Raw genomic sequence first — 19,624 nt, 5'->3', positions numbered from 1 at the left:
TTAACCATGTAGTTTTATTGTCTAAACCCAACCATGTAGTTTAGTTGTCTCAACCCAACCATGTAGTTTAGTTGCCTTCGTGCAGACACGTTTAAGTGTGTTTTTGTGTTAGGAAAGAGCGTGCAGAAACACAATAGGGCCAAATGCTTTCAAGCCTGGCCAGTCAGTATAAATGAATGTATATAATCAGAAGGAGAACGGATGAGAGTAAGTCAGTGGAGGGGTGTGGGGAGATGCTAGGCGCTCTCTTTAGCTCATCAACCCCCTTCAGCACAATAATTTGTCTTGGTTTAAATGCTCTCATGTCTCCATGGCAACTCCTATGCATCCTGTGGCACACAGAAAAGGCTAAAGAGCTATGTTAATGGAGGCTACGTCATCTAACTTGAACCCAGGCGCATGTAAATTACATTGCCTTCGAACAGGCTCCTTGGCTCATCCTACAGGCCTTCCGAGTGGATGGCAGATGATGGACAAGCAGCAGACAATACTATAATGAGCGCGCCCGCCGTCAAGGGGCAACCCGCTCAGTTGCCCCGAGCCCTGGAGGGGGGAGGGCCAAAGGAGACCCTCAGATAAAAAAAAATCTTCTCTTTTTTCCTCTCTTTTCTTGTAATACATGCTACAAGTATTTCAAGAAAAGAGAAAAAGACGAGGGGGCAGAAAAGACTTGGTGCCCTGTCACTATAGGTCAAGAGATAACCATTGATCAGAATCACCACTCAAAGGTAATATACAATGCAAACTCCGGCCCTACGTGGTGTGTGACAGTGACAGAAGCCTGATCCAGTTTTTTCCATTTTTTTCCGATTCAATCCGATACCATACCTGGGCTGAGCGTATCAGCCGCTTCCCGATATCGATGAATCGCTGTAACTGTATTGCTGTGTATGATATTAATAAAAAAGAAATGGCTGGATCGTTCTCATTCATCTGACATCTGATCTAGCTCATTAGTCAATATCAGAGCCGATATCCGATCCTAGAAAATCCAGGGGACGGTGAGGGAGCCTGAAGTTTAAGGAGGATGCTTGGAAAGGAAATGGCAAAGGCTTAGGGCAGAAATAAAGACAGTAAAGAGCCAAAGGTAGAGAGTGTTTGTTAAAAAAAAAAATGTTTTAAAGAGTATGAACAGGACATTGAGGACAGTTGCATAATATACTTCAGTCATTTATCCCATACTGCAGCCTTTAAGTAAGAGGACTGATATCATTTGAATAGAGAGGGAGAGATGAGAAGAGACACTGGGAGCGAACTCGCAGGAGTGAGTAAAAGCTGAAGATGACAGAAGGTTCTGGATAGATTAGATGCAAAGTTTGAATCACTTCAACCATGGGACATCACTGATGTTTTGCCTATGAACTGTGTGATCTTTACATAACAACCGACCATTAGGTGCATTAACGTAGTAGCAGAAAAGGGTCGATTAATTAAAAGCTATGTATTTATTTTAGCACTTGGTTAGGATTAGAAAAAGGGCCGTGGTTGGGGATAGTACGTCCGGGACAAGAACCGCACGGGGACTTGAACGGCCACCACCTGGGGAATGAACCTGGCTCGCTTCATTGTGTTTGAATAAACGTTGTTTGGTGGAGAGGGGCCTCGGTACAGCGACAATCACACAACTGCATTGCCCACAGCGCCCTCCACTCCACTACGGCTTCATTACAACAGCAATAATCAATTTCAGGATTTTCTGAATGGATATTAAATTGGGAAATCTTATATTGTAATTCGTTGATGAATCGATATTTTTACCCACCCCTAGTGTCAGAGGTGGTACCCAATCACCAACGGCATGGATGCAAACTTGAAAAGCAGTGGACTTGAGTACACAACAGTGTGTTCAGAGTGTTCGACACACCACTTTGTCAGTTTAAATAACAGTTTTACTACGTTTAGTCGGGGCTGCACGAGCCCCTACTCTTCCGAACAGTATGTGCTCCTCTAAGATTTCTAATTTTGCTGTCCTGTCACGTTTCACCCTTCACTCCACTGGGATAAACAATCCAAGGCACTGATTCAGAAATCGGTCTAATCTGCCTTGACAAGCCCAGTGATGGTCATCTTACATAAGCTGATGTTGCTCTCAGGGGACGAGAGAGGACAGGAGTGAATGTGACCCAAGTTCAGTCACACATAAAAAAAACACTAATTAGTGATGATGTGCTGTTGAAAGAGATTTGGCTGTTTGTTGAACACATTCTGCCGGATTTACATTGAGCAGCTGTGTGCTGTGACATAATAATACTGGGCCAATCCTTTTCTGCTCTGAGCTCCCACTAATAATGCTAATAACGCTAATTGGTGATATATATTTATACATATTTATGAATATCTATGGACCTGAGCAAGCATGGTGAAAAACAAGCTAACCAAGGAACTTGCTTGTTAGCTAGCTAATTCCATCCATCCATCCATCCATCCATCCATCCATCCATCCATCTATTCTTCTTCAACCGTTTGTCCCTATCAGGGTCATGGGGGGCCGATCCCAGCGGACATCAGGCATAAGGCGGGGTCCACCCTGGACAGGATGCCAGTCTATCACAGGGCACATAGAGACAGAGACGAACAACCATTCACACTCCCATTCACACCTATGGGTGATTAAGGGCGCACTCACACTGTCCTTCCGTACCGCGACCCGGGCTTTAGGGTACTTGTCCCCCCTCCCTCTCCCCCCCGCGCCCCAGCCACGTTTGTACTCACACTGCCAGGGCCGGCCAATGCTTCTTGCTGTCCATACGCCATCACGCCGTAACACGTCACACGCATTGATCGCGTGTGTGTGGCTTTGTTTACAAATCTTTCCACAGACCTCGGAGTTTTTGTGCGTCTTGTCGACTGTTTTTGAATATTTTCATCCGACCAAACCTGCAGTAAACACTCCACCTCCGCATCACATCAACGTGAACCTTTCACCACCATTGTTGTTGTTGTTAAATGTCCGAGCATGGTCCGTCCTTCTATTTTCTATGTCCGAACAGGCGGACATAACGCTACTGCCGTAGGGCTCGTGCTCGTGCTCGTACACGTGCGCACGCTCGTGCTCGTACATGTGCAAACGGCTACGCTAAAGCCCACCTCTTTCAAGCGGGGCGTGGACGGCCCGCTGGCCGTAGTTATGCGCGGAACGGGTGCACTCACACCGCTTAAAGGTACTAGGCTTTAGATGAAAAACCGGTTTTGGCCCCGGCCAAAAGGACAGTGTGAGTACGCCCTTAGAGTCTTTAATGAACCTAACACCTGCATGTCTTTGGACTGTGGGAGGAAGCTGGAGAACCCAGAGAAAACCCACGCAGACACGGGGAGAACGTGCAAACTCCACACAGAAGGGCCCGGGCCGGGATTCAAACCAGGAACCCTCTTGCTGTGAGGCAACAGTGCTAACCACCATACCGCCCACCCTGCTAATTCCATCATTCATAAATTCTGCACACATGAGGTCAACACAGTTGACAGTCAGATAGCAATGTGCTATCACATTGGCTTCATCCACACAGGAGTGTGTGGATGAAGCCAGGGTTTTTTCTGCATTATAAATTTGGAGGAGGCCGCCCCGCTGGAATCTTGATTTCAAATCATTGTAGTTCTATGGAAGCTCAGTGGCGATGTTTTAAACTCTGTTCAACTTGACTAGCAGAAGGGGTGCGTTTGATTTCAGCTCCGGGCCGCAAAGTGCCGTTGACACACTGCTTGTGTTCCAGCAGAGCTCATATGGTTCAAACGTTGGTTTCAGTTGCTGGTTTCATTTGCTGCTTGGTGACAGGGGGGACTCAAATGCTTTTGAAACAGGTGAGGTGAATTATTTCGCATGAAAAATCCCAAAGTTTCATACAAAAATCCATGTTTCACCCATACTTTATGCTTCGCAGACCTCATAATGTCGTGGAAAATCAGCAACTTTTTAAATAAGAAAAGAGCAAGAGAGGATGAGGACAGCAGGTAGTTTACTTCTGGCGATCACATTTAAGCTTCAAATATATCTAAAAAGGTATTCAAATGTGAAGATTGACTGACAAAATGTGTAAATATCATAAATTTGAGTCACAGATATTTTTTTCTGACAAAATCTGTTTTGAATTACGCGATACAGATGCTAAACTTCTGGGGTTTTACGTCAGCCCTGACACACTCACTGCTCACAAATAATAAGGGTGGAAATAATAATAATAATAATGTAAACAGTGAGTGATAGTTTGTAGGGAACTGTTTTGGTTCTTGGGCTGTGGGTGACAGTAGTATGAATGAGAAAGGTCAGGTGGTTTTGTGCACATAACAGCAGTTCGGTATTCAGTAGCTGGGCACTTCATACATGTTTAACTTGACGAGCATGCACATTTCGGCTCTCGTGCATGCACATGTACCGCAAAATTTTTGCTGGCCCAAAATTTGGCTGTGTGTGAGGGCCACTCGGGAGCTGTTAGCTGCAGCAGAGGGAGGTCATGACCAGGTGGCTTCATTACACACATCCCTGGTTTGATTCACAGTCTTCACTTTCTTGTGCAGTCATAGGTCTACAGGGTGTTCTGCCAGGGCTGCTGAAGATTTAGCAGAAGAGGGCCAAAAAAGGAGATCATTCAATCCTCTCTGTAGTTTAGAACTACTTTAATATAATTAGGTTTGAGAAGTGGCAGTGAGAGAGAACACAACATGTACAAGCTTATCTGATAGCGGTCATGCTTCGTTTACCCTGCCTTATCACTCAGGCCATAGGTCAGTGGATGAGTTGGAACTGAAATCAGTGAGAGATCAAAGTCCAATTAACCAGCCAGCACAATGTGGCTGTGGGCTGTTTTAGATGTTTGACCATATGACCGGAGCAGTTGTTGATTTGCAGATTAACGTGTTTACATGAAGCATTCCTTTTCTGATAGGGTTCTTTTACGGATCGTTGTTGGCTCCACATACAGCTCATAGCTCAAGTTGACAAAGTTGAGCCTCCAAACTCAATGGATGTCCCAAATGCATGCCTGCCCTCAAGTAAAACTTAATCCGATCTAGAAAGAGCACTATGACAAGCTTTATATAAGCTCAAAACAAACAGATTTGTGCAGGAGGCAACTCCGTTTGTATGTGTGTGAGGCGTCATGCCCCAGCAAACACTGTCAAACAGACACTGTTGCTTATTATTAGCCTGAAGAGCAATTACATAATAAATAAATGCATTCCAGCTCTGTATAATCCAGTGTCCGCTGTGTGTGTCCAACATGTCTCACAGTGAGGTGATGGCCTGTCAGTGGACAGCAGGGCCCCTGTACCACAGCAGCCCTAATCTGTCATAAGGGGCCTTAGTTACCGTTGTGCAGCCTATCACAGTTATGTAAGGAGATTTATAGCCTGCCTGACATAACATCGCACTCCATGCTGCTATGATGATGAGGTCCGTTTGAGCCCATGTGGCCTGTATGTGTCCCTGGGGACTGTGAGGTATTATATTAGGGCTTTACATTGAGCAATCAATGAAAATAAATTCAGGCTCATTAATCACAGCTGTTTCGTCTGTGGTTAGAATCTGCCCCCCAGTTTTTCCCCACTCACAGCTCCCTGTTACCTGCTAACTGCTTCGGAGTGCACATGAATGCTTGTGAGTAGGGCTGATATCATGATTTAAGAGAACGCAATTTAGAAATCACAAAACCGGGGATTTATTTTTTTATGCTACACAATGTAACCAGCCAGAGGGTCGGGAACGCCCGCTACCCGATCACTCTGACAAGATGAGTAAGATGCATTTTTAATTTCCAATAATAACAATAGTAATACATGTAAAGAGCTGCTGAAAAAGGTGACAGGTTTCCTAATAAAATCTGTGCGGAGCGTATGTGTTTGTTATTTCCCTCGTATGTTTCAACAGTTCGGGATGTTCAAATCAGTTAACAAAGGGGATGCAGTGAGAGTTGAGTTCACTCTGCAAACGTATCCTGATTCATTCTTAGCCGACGTTGTAATACACAGATGTTAGCTGACGTGCTAACAAGCTGTCAGACAAGCTTTCAACAGTTAACATTACTGTAGAAGGTAAGATAGTTAAACAGCATATTACATTGATGGCAGCAAAAGTTACCTTAAAATTGTCAGTTAGCACAGCAAAAAGTACTTTGAGCCATGGAAATGGATCTTGATTCTGATTGGTCAAAAGACCAAGAACGTTGCAGCAAAGATGTTTTATTGAGAAGATGATCACGACAGCTGGGAGACTTCTATGGTCTCACTCCAGTCACAGGGAAATTACTCTATTTCTGATTCATGTGGGGAAAGATGTTTGTTTTTTAACAACCTAAATGAATTGGCCAGCCCAATACAAACTCATACTAAATTGTGACCTTTTTCTGCAGCTCTTTGCCCGCTCTCTCTGTCTCTCATTGTAAGACCAAGTTCTCTCCAACACTCAAAATGCCAGTCAGTGTCAGCCTGGCCTGAGTAAAGACTCAGCCATGTAAACATACAGAGGACAGAGTGTACCATCACACTACATACACATCTACTATTGATTTGTCGGAGTAAACACAGCAAATAAAACCTGAGTCAATCTTTGCACTAATGGTGAGGGCAGCTAGCAGGGGGCTAGGCTAAAGGGATTAATGACAGTATGGGTGGCAGGTTTGTAGTCAAGACAGACTTAATCGATTCTAAGTCAAGTCCTAGACCAGGTCCGGTCGAGTCAAGACCAGGTCCAAAGGCAATAGACAACAAGTCCAGAGCAAAATAGGCAATAGTGTATTTCCAATGCTAATATAGTAAGTGAGAATGGATCTATAAAGAAGACTGGTCTACAGTATGTTCTAATATCTAACAATGTTCTGTACAACTGATCCCTAATCAGTAGCCAGGAACAACTTGATTAGTTCTCAATAGCCGAGTCCAAGACAAAAAAAAAGTGGACTCAAGACCAGACTGATGATCTGATGGATGGTATTCTGTAAGTTATCTTTAGATGTGAAATACCTATGGAACATGTACATATACCCATGGTCGTTGGTAGTGTTACTGAAAATCAACTGCCTTTACTGCAAACTGGTTAATGACCAAGTTGTCCTGAGTTCTCTCCCAGCTCGTCACATTTTAGTATCGCAAGATCTCCTGGGATTATATATCGTCACACCTCTATTGAGTTTACATTCATTTTTGTGGCAAAGGATACATTTGTAAACTTGGAAATTTGGAACTGCCCAACAATCTATGAGAGCCCAGTGTGGTCAAGCTTTCAAAAGGGACATAATAGAGTGTTTACTTTATCCCTGTACTGAGGTACTGACACATAAGCTCTCTGAGAACATTTTTAAAGGATTTTCATCCTTCATTACTTTCATACCACGAGTATACAGGATTCCAATGGAAATAGAAATATCATGCTATCATAAATGTTGACTTTCTTAGTGTTGTAGGCTGCACAGCTGCAGTTAGCCGTTTACAAAGTTTCAGATAAGAAACCGGGAACAAAACAAGCTTCCCTAAGGGAAATGTCAGTGACATTTTCATACAAAACCCTTGAGTTTCGGATGAATGTGGTTTGACATTCTGAAATAGCACCACAGGGAAAGAACAGGCTTGGTTTCAGGACCATTAACAACTTAGAACCATGATATAATTCAAAATGCAAAAGTACAACAAATGTGAATGTGGTTCTGGGAGATGTTCTACACATGAGGCATCCATTCTGCTTTTTGGTGCATTTAAACACACCTATAAGTGTGCTGACTGCAGTCTACAGAGGAGAGGTGTCATACACTCATGGGCAGTGGGCACGGACCACTGGAGCTGTTGCATCTTTTGTCCTCAGCTGCCTAGAACAGCCACAGCTGCCTTTAGACATCCCTGGATGACATGCTGTACCAACCTGCTCATTTCAATCAAACCCATAGCTAGTGGTTTTTAATAAGCACAATTTACATAAAGTTACATAAAAAGAGTTCAACAAAACAGTGAAGTTTCCATGGTCAAGTCCAGCTATAGCCAGTTGGCAGGTCCTTCGTACGAACCCTAAACAACAACCCCCAAACTCCCCCGGTTCCTTTGTCTCCTCTCTCTCACATAGAGAGAGAAAGAGAGAGAGCATATGGAGCTCAAGGTCATAGGTCACTCTGGGGGAGGGGCTCCTTACGCCTCTCAAGATCAAATGCTCACTTTGCTGTTGGAGACGGAGAGGCGTTTGCAAAGGGATGTGACCAGTCAGCAACAGCTAGCATCCTCTGAGGTCATCAGGCCCCAATGACTCCCAGAGGCAGATGATCCATCATTGCTCCCCCTTCTTACTCTGCCATCCTTGAACTTTGACGAGCTGCACATGGCAGCCTCGACACTGTATGGGTCCAAGAAGAGACCGCACATCCCTGACACTCTACATGTCAGGCAGTGACAAACTTTTTTTTCCACAACCTACATTATGCACTTGAGGCAACAAAAGACTTTTGTTAGTGCCACTTTTTCTCACACCTTTTCTCCATTGTTTATGCAGCAGTTAGTTTTCACCACTGGTCATTATGCCCCAATATTATCCAAATGCCAATTACAGTCAAATGATGGACAATCCAACCCTTGTTGGATTGTCTAAAAGCGCGGCCACAACCTTCCAATGTCAAACTCAGAGGTGGACTATGTTGAACTATTTTGTAACTTCCAGAAACAGACAATGCTAATGATGTCCATTTTAGCCGGCAACTGGTCAGATGTGCAGAGCCATGAGAGAAGGCAGGGTCTGAGCACTTCTCTCATCCTCCCTTTTGTCATTCTGCACACAGCCACTTCCATCACTTTGTGTGTGTTTACACTTGTGTGCAACTCCATCAACCTTCTTTGAGGAGGAGTAACTGTCTGAGCGTGCCATCCCCATTAGTAGGATTCAATTCATCAAGACATCATGTCCCAGCTTCAGAAGTGGCCATTTTAAAATGCAAGCTGCATTTAGATAAGCTGACAACGGAGCTCGTTTGAAGCTGGTTTCGTCCGACCAACAGTCCAAAGAAATATTCTATTCATAATGACACTAAACAGACAACCAGAGAATGTTGGCATTTTTACTGACTTAAACACGTTTCACGTCACAAGTTATTAATCAAAAGGATGGGTTTTATGAGTTGTATCTTGTCAGAAATAACTCTGATTAACATGGACTTTTCTGACTATTTTCATTCATTTTAGTATATAAATTGGCATCATATAAATTGCTAAGAAACAATTTGATATGATCATTTATCTTCTTTCAATGGAATCGTTTTGTGAGGAAATAAAACATTGAGATATTGTGATAAACAATTATATCATCAAAAATGATCATAACAAGCACATACAAAATCTGATGTGAAATATTTTGAGTTTATATTTTGCACTAAAGCTCTTAATGAAATAAGAAAATACTCAGTATTTTTCATTTATTACAGATTAAAGTCACATAGGAGTATATTAGTTTACGTATTTTTTGCATTACCAGAAAAGATGCCATAGTTTGATATCGTTGTCTAAATATAAAACGATCTAAATTGAGACGGAAGATTCTGGCCATAACTTGCAGCCATATATACAGTACATATATACATAGCCTACATGGATTTATTTTACTGTGTTTTCTTGTTAAGTGATTGACTTTTGTCTTGCAATATGGAGACCTGGACAGTGGCTTTATAAAGGAAGACAGGAGGATGCCGCTGGTCAAACAGTGCAGGAGGCAGAGCGGAGTCGAGGTCATCACCGTGTGTGTGTATGTGTGGGTGTGTCTGGCCGTGTGTTATGTTACAGTGATGCGTTAAGTGTAGCCTAAAGGGTCTGTCTGAATGGATTATTCTAACAGGATTAACAGCAGCCCGGCCGGGACAACAGAGCACGAGGCTCCAAGCGGGGTACAAAATATAGAGCGATGGACAAAATCACTGCAGGGGGAAGAGAGGAGGAAGGAACTGATGAGGCATGAAAGAAAGAAAGAAAGAAAGAAAGAGTTAAAGAGCAAGACGCTAGAATCCAGAACAAAAGTGAATTCATCATCACGTGGCAAAGAAAAAGGGTCACAATATTGTTAATTATTGAATGAATGTTGAATAGAGAATGAGATAAACAGGAGATAATTGGATAATTCAACTCCTTCTTAAATAAAACAAGTAAACAGAGGTTTGTTTGTTGTTTTATTGAGCCATTAGCATTGTGTGTGCCATAAACTATTATCTTTACATTACCCAAGCATACCTTTGTGAGCAAAAGTCAACAGGGGCGTGCATCAGAGTTGGTGTGTCCTGTCATCATTGACATATGTCAGTGGGCAGTGTCAGCGGCGTGCAGCCTTTGTGCTGCCTGACTCCCGGGCCCGTCTGTGTGTGGACAGATGGTCCAGGCCAAGGGGGAAATTTAGCTGCTCAAATCCCTTTGTGCCCTACTGCAGCCTGAGGACACTCCCACCTCAGCCCCAGCCTACACAACTCTGTGCTACAGTCATTTTTAAAGTTACACTGGCCAACTTCCCAGCCTTCAATGGCTGCAAGGTAGCTCTTTAAACAAACTGGATTTTAATAGCCAGGGACAGGCTTAGACTGGCCTACTGTGACTGTAAGATCTCCCTGAGGAGGATCAAACGTCCCAGACTGTTTACAGCTCCACACAGGTGGGTTTGAGGGTTATAACATATTCATCTCAACAGACCAGTCTAGAAAAGTGATATGTGATATGACAATGCACAATGACATAAAACTTAAAGGAATCCTAGTTTTCATGTGTTCTAACACACTGTAGCGGATTGCCCAAATGTTCTTTTTTTTAGCATGCCAGTCGGGGTTTAATCAGACCGTTTAATGGTTAGGTTCGTATTAAAGGTCAATCTCCACATGGATAAATTAATTAGTGTTTAAAGGTGTTACAAATCACCAGACAGAAGGATCACAATTATATGAGCAATAATCAGAGCCACAATGCAAGCTCAGTTTAAATCAGGGTATTGCACGATGAGCCACACTCGGCCTCTGTCTTTTAAATAATTGTCCAAAAGGTCCAAATAATGTTCACCAACCGAACAAGAACAAAGTTAAATCAAAAATCCCTTTATGTTTTTTTTAGCACAACGAACTAAATTACAAATTAACAACAAATAATTTCAGTTTGTTTAATACTGTTTTAGTTGTTTATTGAAAGAGTGAATCATCTTCTCAAACTAAATTATAAAGGATCTCTGATAAGTTTCAGTTTCGTTTTCCCCGTTAGGAGTGGAGCCTCTTCCCAATCAATTTAACAAACAATCTTTAAACAAGTCAATCTCCAACGCTGTCGGAGCTTTCTGAGAATTATAAACACGCAGCCATGTAGAGACAGAATTTACACGCCGTCGTGTAAATAAGATCAATAACATAAGGCTGTTTAGTTTGTTTACTAAAAAGGACAAAGGACAGAGCTCTATAGGAAAGGGATCCTTAAATGACTTCTCTTGGGATCTGATGACATTAAGAAAATATAATTCAATAAAAAAATCTGTGCTGCGCCACCCCCCCAATATAATGGTAGGGGAAACACTGGAAGTGTAGAGGCCACAGCTTCGAATGACTTCAGCACATCTGCGCCCACAGGACATCACTAGTTTCTCACACTGCTCTGCTTTGATCTTGGTCCATTCATCTTCACTCTCTTCCACAGTTCACTAACTGATGTGAGTTTCTTTGAAATTACTTTGTTGCCATGGATTTTCCAGAGATTCTTTATGGGATCTATGATCTATGTCTTATATGTTACAGTTTGTCTTACAAGGTTTGGGAAGTAATGTTTCAGTCAAGCCTGATGCCTCTAGTCTCTTCTACATGATGAGGTGTACAGTTTATTAATTCAACAATGGTATTGGATCCATCGATCGATCGGGTATCGAGCGATATGCAAAGCCCAGGTATTGGTATTGATATAGAGACTGAAAAGGTTGGATTAGTGCGTCCCTAGTTGTTAATGTGGTCACCTTAAAATGACAACAACTAACAAAGCTAGCATTAGCTGGGGAACTTCAACACTGCAGTGAAAGGCACCAGCAACCAGTGCTGCTTGCACACCCGCCAGCAATTGAACCCCAGAATGACCTGCGTCAGACGGTTGAAAAAGCATCAGTTTTGCCTCTTTAGCATAAAGCTTAGCGTAGTGCCGTTGAAATGACAGCGAAGCACAGCCGCTCCTTAGGGCTCCTCCCAGCTCTGCCCGCTTATCCAAATATGGTCACTTCCTGTTTTTAAAAAAAAAACACGAAGGCCATAAACCAATGGGCGACGTCATGGTAGCGACGTCTAACTTTTAAATACAGTCCATGCTTCAGTCATCGGTAAAGAATGAGATCGCCTATTGGCAGAAGCCTAACTTAAATGAACGTCACTTATTGTGGTGTTCTCGGCTCTAAAACCGAAGGGAGAGAGTTGTTTAGAATATTTTTGGGACTGTCAAATACCATAGGAATAACCTGTGTGAATTTTTAAAAATTGCTGTAGTTCCCCTTTTACTTTACATAACAGGTGGAGCAGAAAAGTCAGCTCACTGACTCAGTTGACTTTGCCTGAAGTCTAGCTGTTAAAGACATTCACTTTAAAATAGACATGTTGAAACTTGTAGGAAGAGAGGGAACCTTTACTGCTATAAAGGGAGTTATTGGCACCTGGCTAGGAAACAGAGGTAGTTGCTAATCCCTGTGCTTTATCCATCCCACAATTTTCTCCTTGAGGTAATATTAACTTACTTAACTAACATCTTCAGATTATGGCCAAGGACTAACCTGGGAAAGGACCCTGAAGACAGCGTGTCTGTTATACCAACGTAGGGTTCTGCTGCTGTAGGAGAGAGAAGCAGTGGCTGACACTCAGTGAGGAGTGGGAGGTGTTAAGCACGGAGATGCAGATGAAGACATGAAAGGACAAGAGAGGGAGTATATGGACAAAGAGGAAGACGATGAAGAAGAGGAAGTCTGGTGCTGCTGGGGCCAAAAAAGACTGGCAGACTGGATCATCTGAGGACTGAAACTGAGAATCTGTTGTTTTCAGAAGAGCATCAATCTCAGAGCCTCCACTTTGTGTGTGTGTGTGTGTCTGTGTGTCTGTGTCTGTGTCTGTGTCTGTGTGTGTGTGTGTGTGTGTGTGTGTGTGTGTGTGTGTGTGTGTGCGTTCATGCATGTGTGTGCGTTCATGCAACGATACATGCAAACGAGTATGAATATTTTGCCCCTGTCAATGTCACTGCCACTCAAGTGCCACCTGATATTTCAATAGGATTGTTCTTGTTCTCCTTCTCCTTAGATAGATTGCTTGCTCGTGTAGATAGATCTCCTTTTAAAGTGATTTAGTATTGTCAAAATTCTCATTCATTAGTGATTAATTAGTGGTTTCAGCTGACTGACAGAAAATAAATTGCCAGAAATTCAGATGATCATTTTAAGTTGTGCTCCCTAAAGTGTTCATCTATTTAATAGTCTGTTAAGTTCCTATGTATTTATCACAGAGTGAGTTAAAACAATAATGATATGACCCACTAACTTCTACTTGCCTTTTTGCTGAGGAACATGTGTGTGTATGGATTTAAGAGGGTAACATATAGGTGATGGACTGAAAGTAGAGGTGAATGTGTGTCAATGAAGTCTACAAAAGAGCAAAAAAAGTCAACACACATAGAGTGGCGAAGTCCTGCCCCTGCCGCTAGACCTCCGTGGGACCTCTGAGAACGTAAAAAATGAATGGGTCTCAATGCAGATAATTGAATTATTTGCTGGTCTCTGGACTGTGATAATAAAGTCTGCTATGCAAAGTGGTGTGTGCAATGGGCCCTTCAGCAGCTGCACTGGGCTGGATGATTGCCACGCCCCCAAGCAGGGGAAGAAGATGGCAAACGGGTGCACATCTGACACTGTGTGCTGCATTAACCTCATATCTCCATCTACAACTGACAAGCCAAATATCTCCCAAAATTAGCTCTTCGTTCCTCTCACCTTTCAACTCTACAATGCTGCTGACCCAGAATGCATCGGGTGTTAGAATGCAGGGACTATTTCAGGCTCTGTATGCCAGCCAGGGTGTATTTATACCATTGAGGCTCAATGAGATGGTATGGGTTGGCTGTCTGGATTGATAAGGTGTCTAGTTATGAGAGGAATTAAACCACCAAATGGCTCTGGATCTATACCAGGTTATGAGTGGGAATAAATGTGTTAAATACGGTACGATCCTGTAGAGAGCACTCACACAGACAGAGAGAGGAGGTAATGTAAACCATGAAGAAGCCTGAAGCAGGTTTACAGGAAGCCTGGCCCTCTGACTCGAACAATGGGCTGAGGGAAATAAGGCCACACTGCCACACAAAGAGCAAGGAGGAGGGGAATCCACCAAAAATATGCAAAGGTATAGAGCGCTGCTTAATGTGAGTCACTGCTATTATGGCTGCCTCAGGGTACACCAATACATGGGGGAGTAGAGATGTAGCCTTGCTTGACACAGAACATGGGTTTATGGAGTGCCAAAGACATGTTGATATCAATCATGGCAACATTAGTGTCGTCCTGATCATGGTGCATCATGGGGGAGGACAGCAACAGGCCCGATCAGAATTGTAAATTACCTCCGATGAAGTATAGAAGGGTGGAGGCAAATGGGGGCAGATGATAAAGAAATGGAGGTGGGCAGCTTCAGGGATGAAAGAGGTAGAGGGGGATATAATGCACTAATGCTTGATTTATGTTCACTTCAGACAGAAACTGGGATCTAAATCCAGATTCAGATTGTTCTTTAGTGCTCTGTTCACATCACATGTACGTGGATCAGCATGTGTGACAACTGTTTTCTGCAGCACACACGCACATGCACACACACACGCACACACACACACCTTGATATCAGGACAAAAATATGCAATCACAGCTCACTTTCCTATTTTGAACTTTAGCCCAGACACTCATATCACCGACAGAAGCTGTGATGTAACACCTCAGCAACAAACGCTTTTAGAAACCCATCCAGAAGGTAAAGCTTGTACTCTACTCTGCCATAACATGAACATGAGCAGGCTGTTATTGGATGGGAGTGCAGTAACTGAGCCAATGAGTGAACGTAAGAGTAAACCTGCTGTAAACACCACACAGCTGTACTGGCAGGAGAAGGAGGGGATCCTATAAATAATCACAACAACAACAATCCTACAAATAGAGTTCTCCTCAATTAGAGACATTCTTAGTCGACTAACTTGATTTAATCAGGCTGTCCTCATACACTGTAATGTGTGTGTAACCCATGTATCCATTATCTCTAGACTTAAAATGACTGCCAGAGCAAAGCAGAAAATCAGGTGACATGGTATAAAAACGCTGAACTCTGCATAGGGAGGGGGGACGTGTGTATGGGTACGACAACACAGGACTTTCACCCAGGGGGCCGGTGTTTGTGTTCCTGAAGTACTAAGCCAAACCACAACCTTTTTTCTTATTCTGACTGAGTCCACTTGATGTCTAATCCTAACCGTCACATGTTATTGCCTAAAGATAACCGTTGCGGTTCACTTCCGGGCGCCATTCCTCGGCATTAAATAGGGTATTTCAGAATGTAAACAACAGGCATCAAGACACCTGCAGGTGGCAGAACGCGAGCAGCTTCCACTGACCTGAAGCCATCCAGCCGGCTACTTTAAACACTGTTACAGAGTTCAAATAAAAACGTGTTGTGTCTGGGGTTGAGCTGCCTGATATACAGCAGAAGGTGTAGGGTTTTAGCGATTTCCTTTAGAAAATACTAAATGTATCAATTAAATTCAATTCAATTTTATTTATAGTGCCAAATCATAACAAAGGTTATCTCAGGACACTTTACAGAGAAGTTAAAGACCACATATCCAGGTGAACCTGTGGGTGAGGAGGTTAAAGTGTGGACGTCGTTAAAAATACCAGTGCTACAGAGAAGAGCGACAGACTGTGGAGGAGGAGGAGGCAGACTGGGAGCAAACCTCCATCATCGTGTTTGTGGAGACGTTTTCTCACAGAGAACACATCTGTGTCACCAGATGGACACTTTTAGCTAAATTCTATCAAACTTTCTGTTGAACCAACAAATTTAAATGATGGAGTTCATTTAATGGTGTTAAACTAAAGTCTAACTTCTTTTCTTTGTAACCAAATATAAATGATGGTGTAATGTTTAGAGTTCATTTAATGGTGTTAAACTAAAGTCTAACTTCTTCTCTTTGTAACCATATTTTGCTATTTTAACGGCTTCATTTATCTTTTTAAGAGGGGTCAAAAGGACACTAACGGGGCGGCGGGCTGAATGGTTAGAGCAGTCGCCCCATGTCCTCGAGGCAGCGGGCACGGGTTCGAGTCCGACCTGTGGCCCTGTGCTGCATGTCTCCCCTTCTCTCTCTTACCCCATTTTCTGTCTGTCCTGTCTAATAAAAGGCTTGAAAACTGCCAAATAATCTTTTTTTTTTTTAAAAGGACGCTAACACCGCTGAATTATCCGTGTGGTCCTCTAGTCGGACACCCCGATCTCCTCGCCGTAAACACTGGGAGCTGCTGGTCGTCCAGACTAACATCAATGATGTCCAAACATCCAGGACCATACTTCAGTCCTTCACAATAAAATGACACGCTTTAACAGCTCCAAAATATATGCCAAAGTCTTCTTCATGTCCATTTTTAATGTAAACCACCACCTGAGCCACTCTGAGTGTTCTTCTTACTGCTTTCTCTCATCATGGTCATTTGTAATTTGACTTGTAAATGCACAACTATGAAACTTTACTTGTAGATTCTTAGAAGTGTGTAAATAAATTCTACTTCCACTTCGGTGCAGATAGCCCAGTAATTCGAGCCATTTACTCTGGTCAAATGACATGGAAGGGTTTGTTCACTAGTGGTGCCATCGGAGAATGCTTTGGCTTTTTCCACCTGGAAGAACGAATATTAATGTTGTGACGCCATGGTGAATTGTCGTATAGAGTGTCATATTTCGTAAGATATATGAATTGTTGTGCAGAACTATCCGCTAGATATTATGTGTGGATGAGAATACATTGTTTCACTGGACAGGACTGTGAAAAACTGAGTTTCTCCGCAAATAATCGGGCAAAAGCACCAGCTCATAATCTTTTGTTTCCAGAGATGGGCTCCAAAGTCTCTTGAAAATAAGTGATTCACCATGAAAAACATACAAAATGGCTAATCAACTAAAAACATCTAGAGGGGGCAGGTAGGGTTATCAAAACAACAAAAATGCAAAGAGCTGAATCAACACTGTCCTCTGCTCCCCTTGTGTTAATGAAAGGGATGAGCTGCTGTGGAGGCAGCATCAGCACCGCCAACTCCACCTGCAGAGGCTGACGATGCAACTCTGCTCTCACCGAAATCATCAGGAAGACCCAAACAACACATACGAACTGGTCAAGGGACAGCTTGCTTTGACAAAGTCTTATTTGTAGATGTTATTTTGCTATTAAATTCGTTTAAAAGTAGAATCTGGCTCAGTTTTCAGATAAATATCATGTTAAAATTGTCCTTTATTTGGAAAACACAGTGTGCACAAACTTAAAGTACAGTTATTAGCAGTAGTTTCACGTTGATGGGTTGAGAGCAGCAGAGCACGGGAAGCTTAAACCAGATTAAAGCCTTTAGAAAAAGGACACTGGTCTAGTTTAAATGACACCAGGTCAGTGTGCAGAGGAGCTGCTGACACACACCAGGCTAATGATGCCAGGGCTCCGGGCCACTTATGGCGCTCAGTTAGACCCACAGCTTTGTTACTGCAGGCTGCAGACCTTGGTGATTTGTGTGTGTGTGTGTGTGTGTGTGTGTGTGTGTGTGTGTGTGTGTGTGTGTGTGTGTGTGTGTGTGTGTGTGTGTGTGTGTGTGTGTGTGATATCATAATGTAGCCGCATGTCATAGCATAGTTCTAGTCAACAATGTTGCTTTTTTTTTAAAGTGCTGCGCTGTGGAGGGCTGTTGTGATTCTTTTGTTTCTTCAAAACAAACACTCTGTCAGAGAAGAGAGAGCTCTTACCTGATAATTCATCCGGTTCCAGTCCGGTTTCTGTGTCAATTCCACAAATAACAAAGTAATGGGCGAAGCGGCAGGGCGCCGCGCCGGACACCGCGGAGCTCCCACTCATCCCGGCTTCGGTGTGCAGCTTTGTCCGCTAATAGTTCTCCAAGCGACACATCTCCAGGAAAAAAACTGGATAAAAACGCTCGACTCAGCGACACCGCGCTGCTGCGTCCGTTCCTAGCTGTAAATATGAAGGCTCGGTAGTTCACCGAACTACTTTGAAATGTTGTTCCAGCGCTAGCTCGTCAACGGCGGGTCGTGTCAGCGGAGCTCGCCGACTCTTGTCTGCGCTGGAGCGGAGGCAGAGCACTGTGAATCTCCGCCTCAGTGGAGCTCGGAGGAGTCACCTGGCAGGGCGGGATATTCAAACGCGGCCCTCCTTTCAGTCCATTCACTGACTCAGACGGAATTGCTTTCGTTTTTGGGATGTTATGAGGAAAAGTGGCACCTTCCCTGCGTCCGCCGTGCTGTCCGCTGACCGACGGATCACCTTCTGAACTCACTTGGCCAATAAACGCAGCTGCGGCCGCACACACATATTAATGCGCTGAGATACGTCATCATGCAAACAATGCGGAGTACTATCAGCGCTGCTGTTTAATCTCCACCAAACTTTCATCCTTTCACATTTGAATTCCGTAACTATCTTGAGTCTGTCCAGATTATTAATAATAAGAAATGTAATTACACCACAGATAAGTTACATGACCTTTTTTAAAGATTTATAACAGTATAGCCCGCGTCTTCATTTAAGTCTATTGTTGCCTTATTTATTGTCTTTTGTCTCTATTCCTTTGTATCTTATTAAGTATTTAGTTATTCTTATGTAATAAGAATATAATGTGTATTGTTTACTGAAAGGAGAACTGACTGTCTTTACACACACTTCTATCTTTGTCAAGCATGATGCCACACTGTTCTATCTGTACTATATTTGTTCAAATTTGCAAATACAGAATTAAAAACATCAATGCTGCTGTTATTCATAGGGAAAAACACGGCTTCTACCATATACATTTATTTCCCCAATAAATTGAAAACATTACATTATAAAATCTTGCACAATATTTATCCAACTGATACATTTGTTTCACGTTTTGCAGATGTGGACATCAAATGTGAATTTTGTAAGATTGAAGATGAAACTATGATGCATTTATTCTGGAGTGTCAGTGTAACTTTGGAGTTCTGGAGAAAAGGGCTTTTTTAACATTCAATACAAAAGATGTCATTACCTGCAATGTAAACAAAAACATAACAATACAGTGGATTAATTACAACTATCTAATTCTACAAGGAACATTTCATATCCTTAAAGCTAAATCCTCCAAATCTCGGCCAAACTTTTATCCCTTCAAAATTGTATTTCAAAATTATTTAAAGTCTATCCAAATTATTAATATTAAGAAATGTAATTATACCGCTGATGTAAAACAAGATTCTTTATTATTATTTCTTTGTATGTATCTATGTATGCTCCATTATTGTTTTATTTTCTGCCTTTTTATTTTGTTGTGTATTTAAGTAATCTCTTCCTAAGTTTACTCGTGTTTTGTCATTATAATTTAAGATTACGATGGTCATTGAAAGGAGAGATGACTACCTTAGAT

The 19,624-nt window shown here is 42.6% G+C and overlaps 1 protein-coding gene across 2 annotated transcripts in view; it reads right to left on the bottom strand.

The window, feature by feature from the left end:
- LOC310962806 (DENN domain-containing protein 5B-like) overlaps nucleotides 1–18,401 on the bottom strand; it is a 107,395-nt gene extending 88,994 nt beyond the window's left edge. For both annotated transcript variants that reach the window (XM_083935382.1, XM_083935383.1), the window contains exon 1: nucleotides 17,970–18,401. In XM_083935382.1, the coding sequence (XP_083791508.1) occupies nucleotides 17,970–18,078 (109 nt within the window). In that variant the 5' untranslated portion in view covers nucleotides 18,079–18,401. The remainder of the gene's footprint in view (nucleotides 1–17,969) is intronic.
- Between the last annotated feature and the right edge of the window lie 1,223 nt (nucleotides 18,402–19,624).

Source organism: Echiichthys vipera, assembly GCF_963691815.1.
Source record: "Echiichthys vipera genome assembly, chromosome: 20".
Lineage (NCBI taxonomy): Eukaryota > Metazoa > Chordata > Actinopteri > Perciformes > Trachinidae > Echiichthys > Echiichthys vipera.
This window is presented reverse-complemented; position numbering and strand designations above follow the sequence as displayed.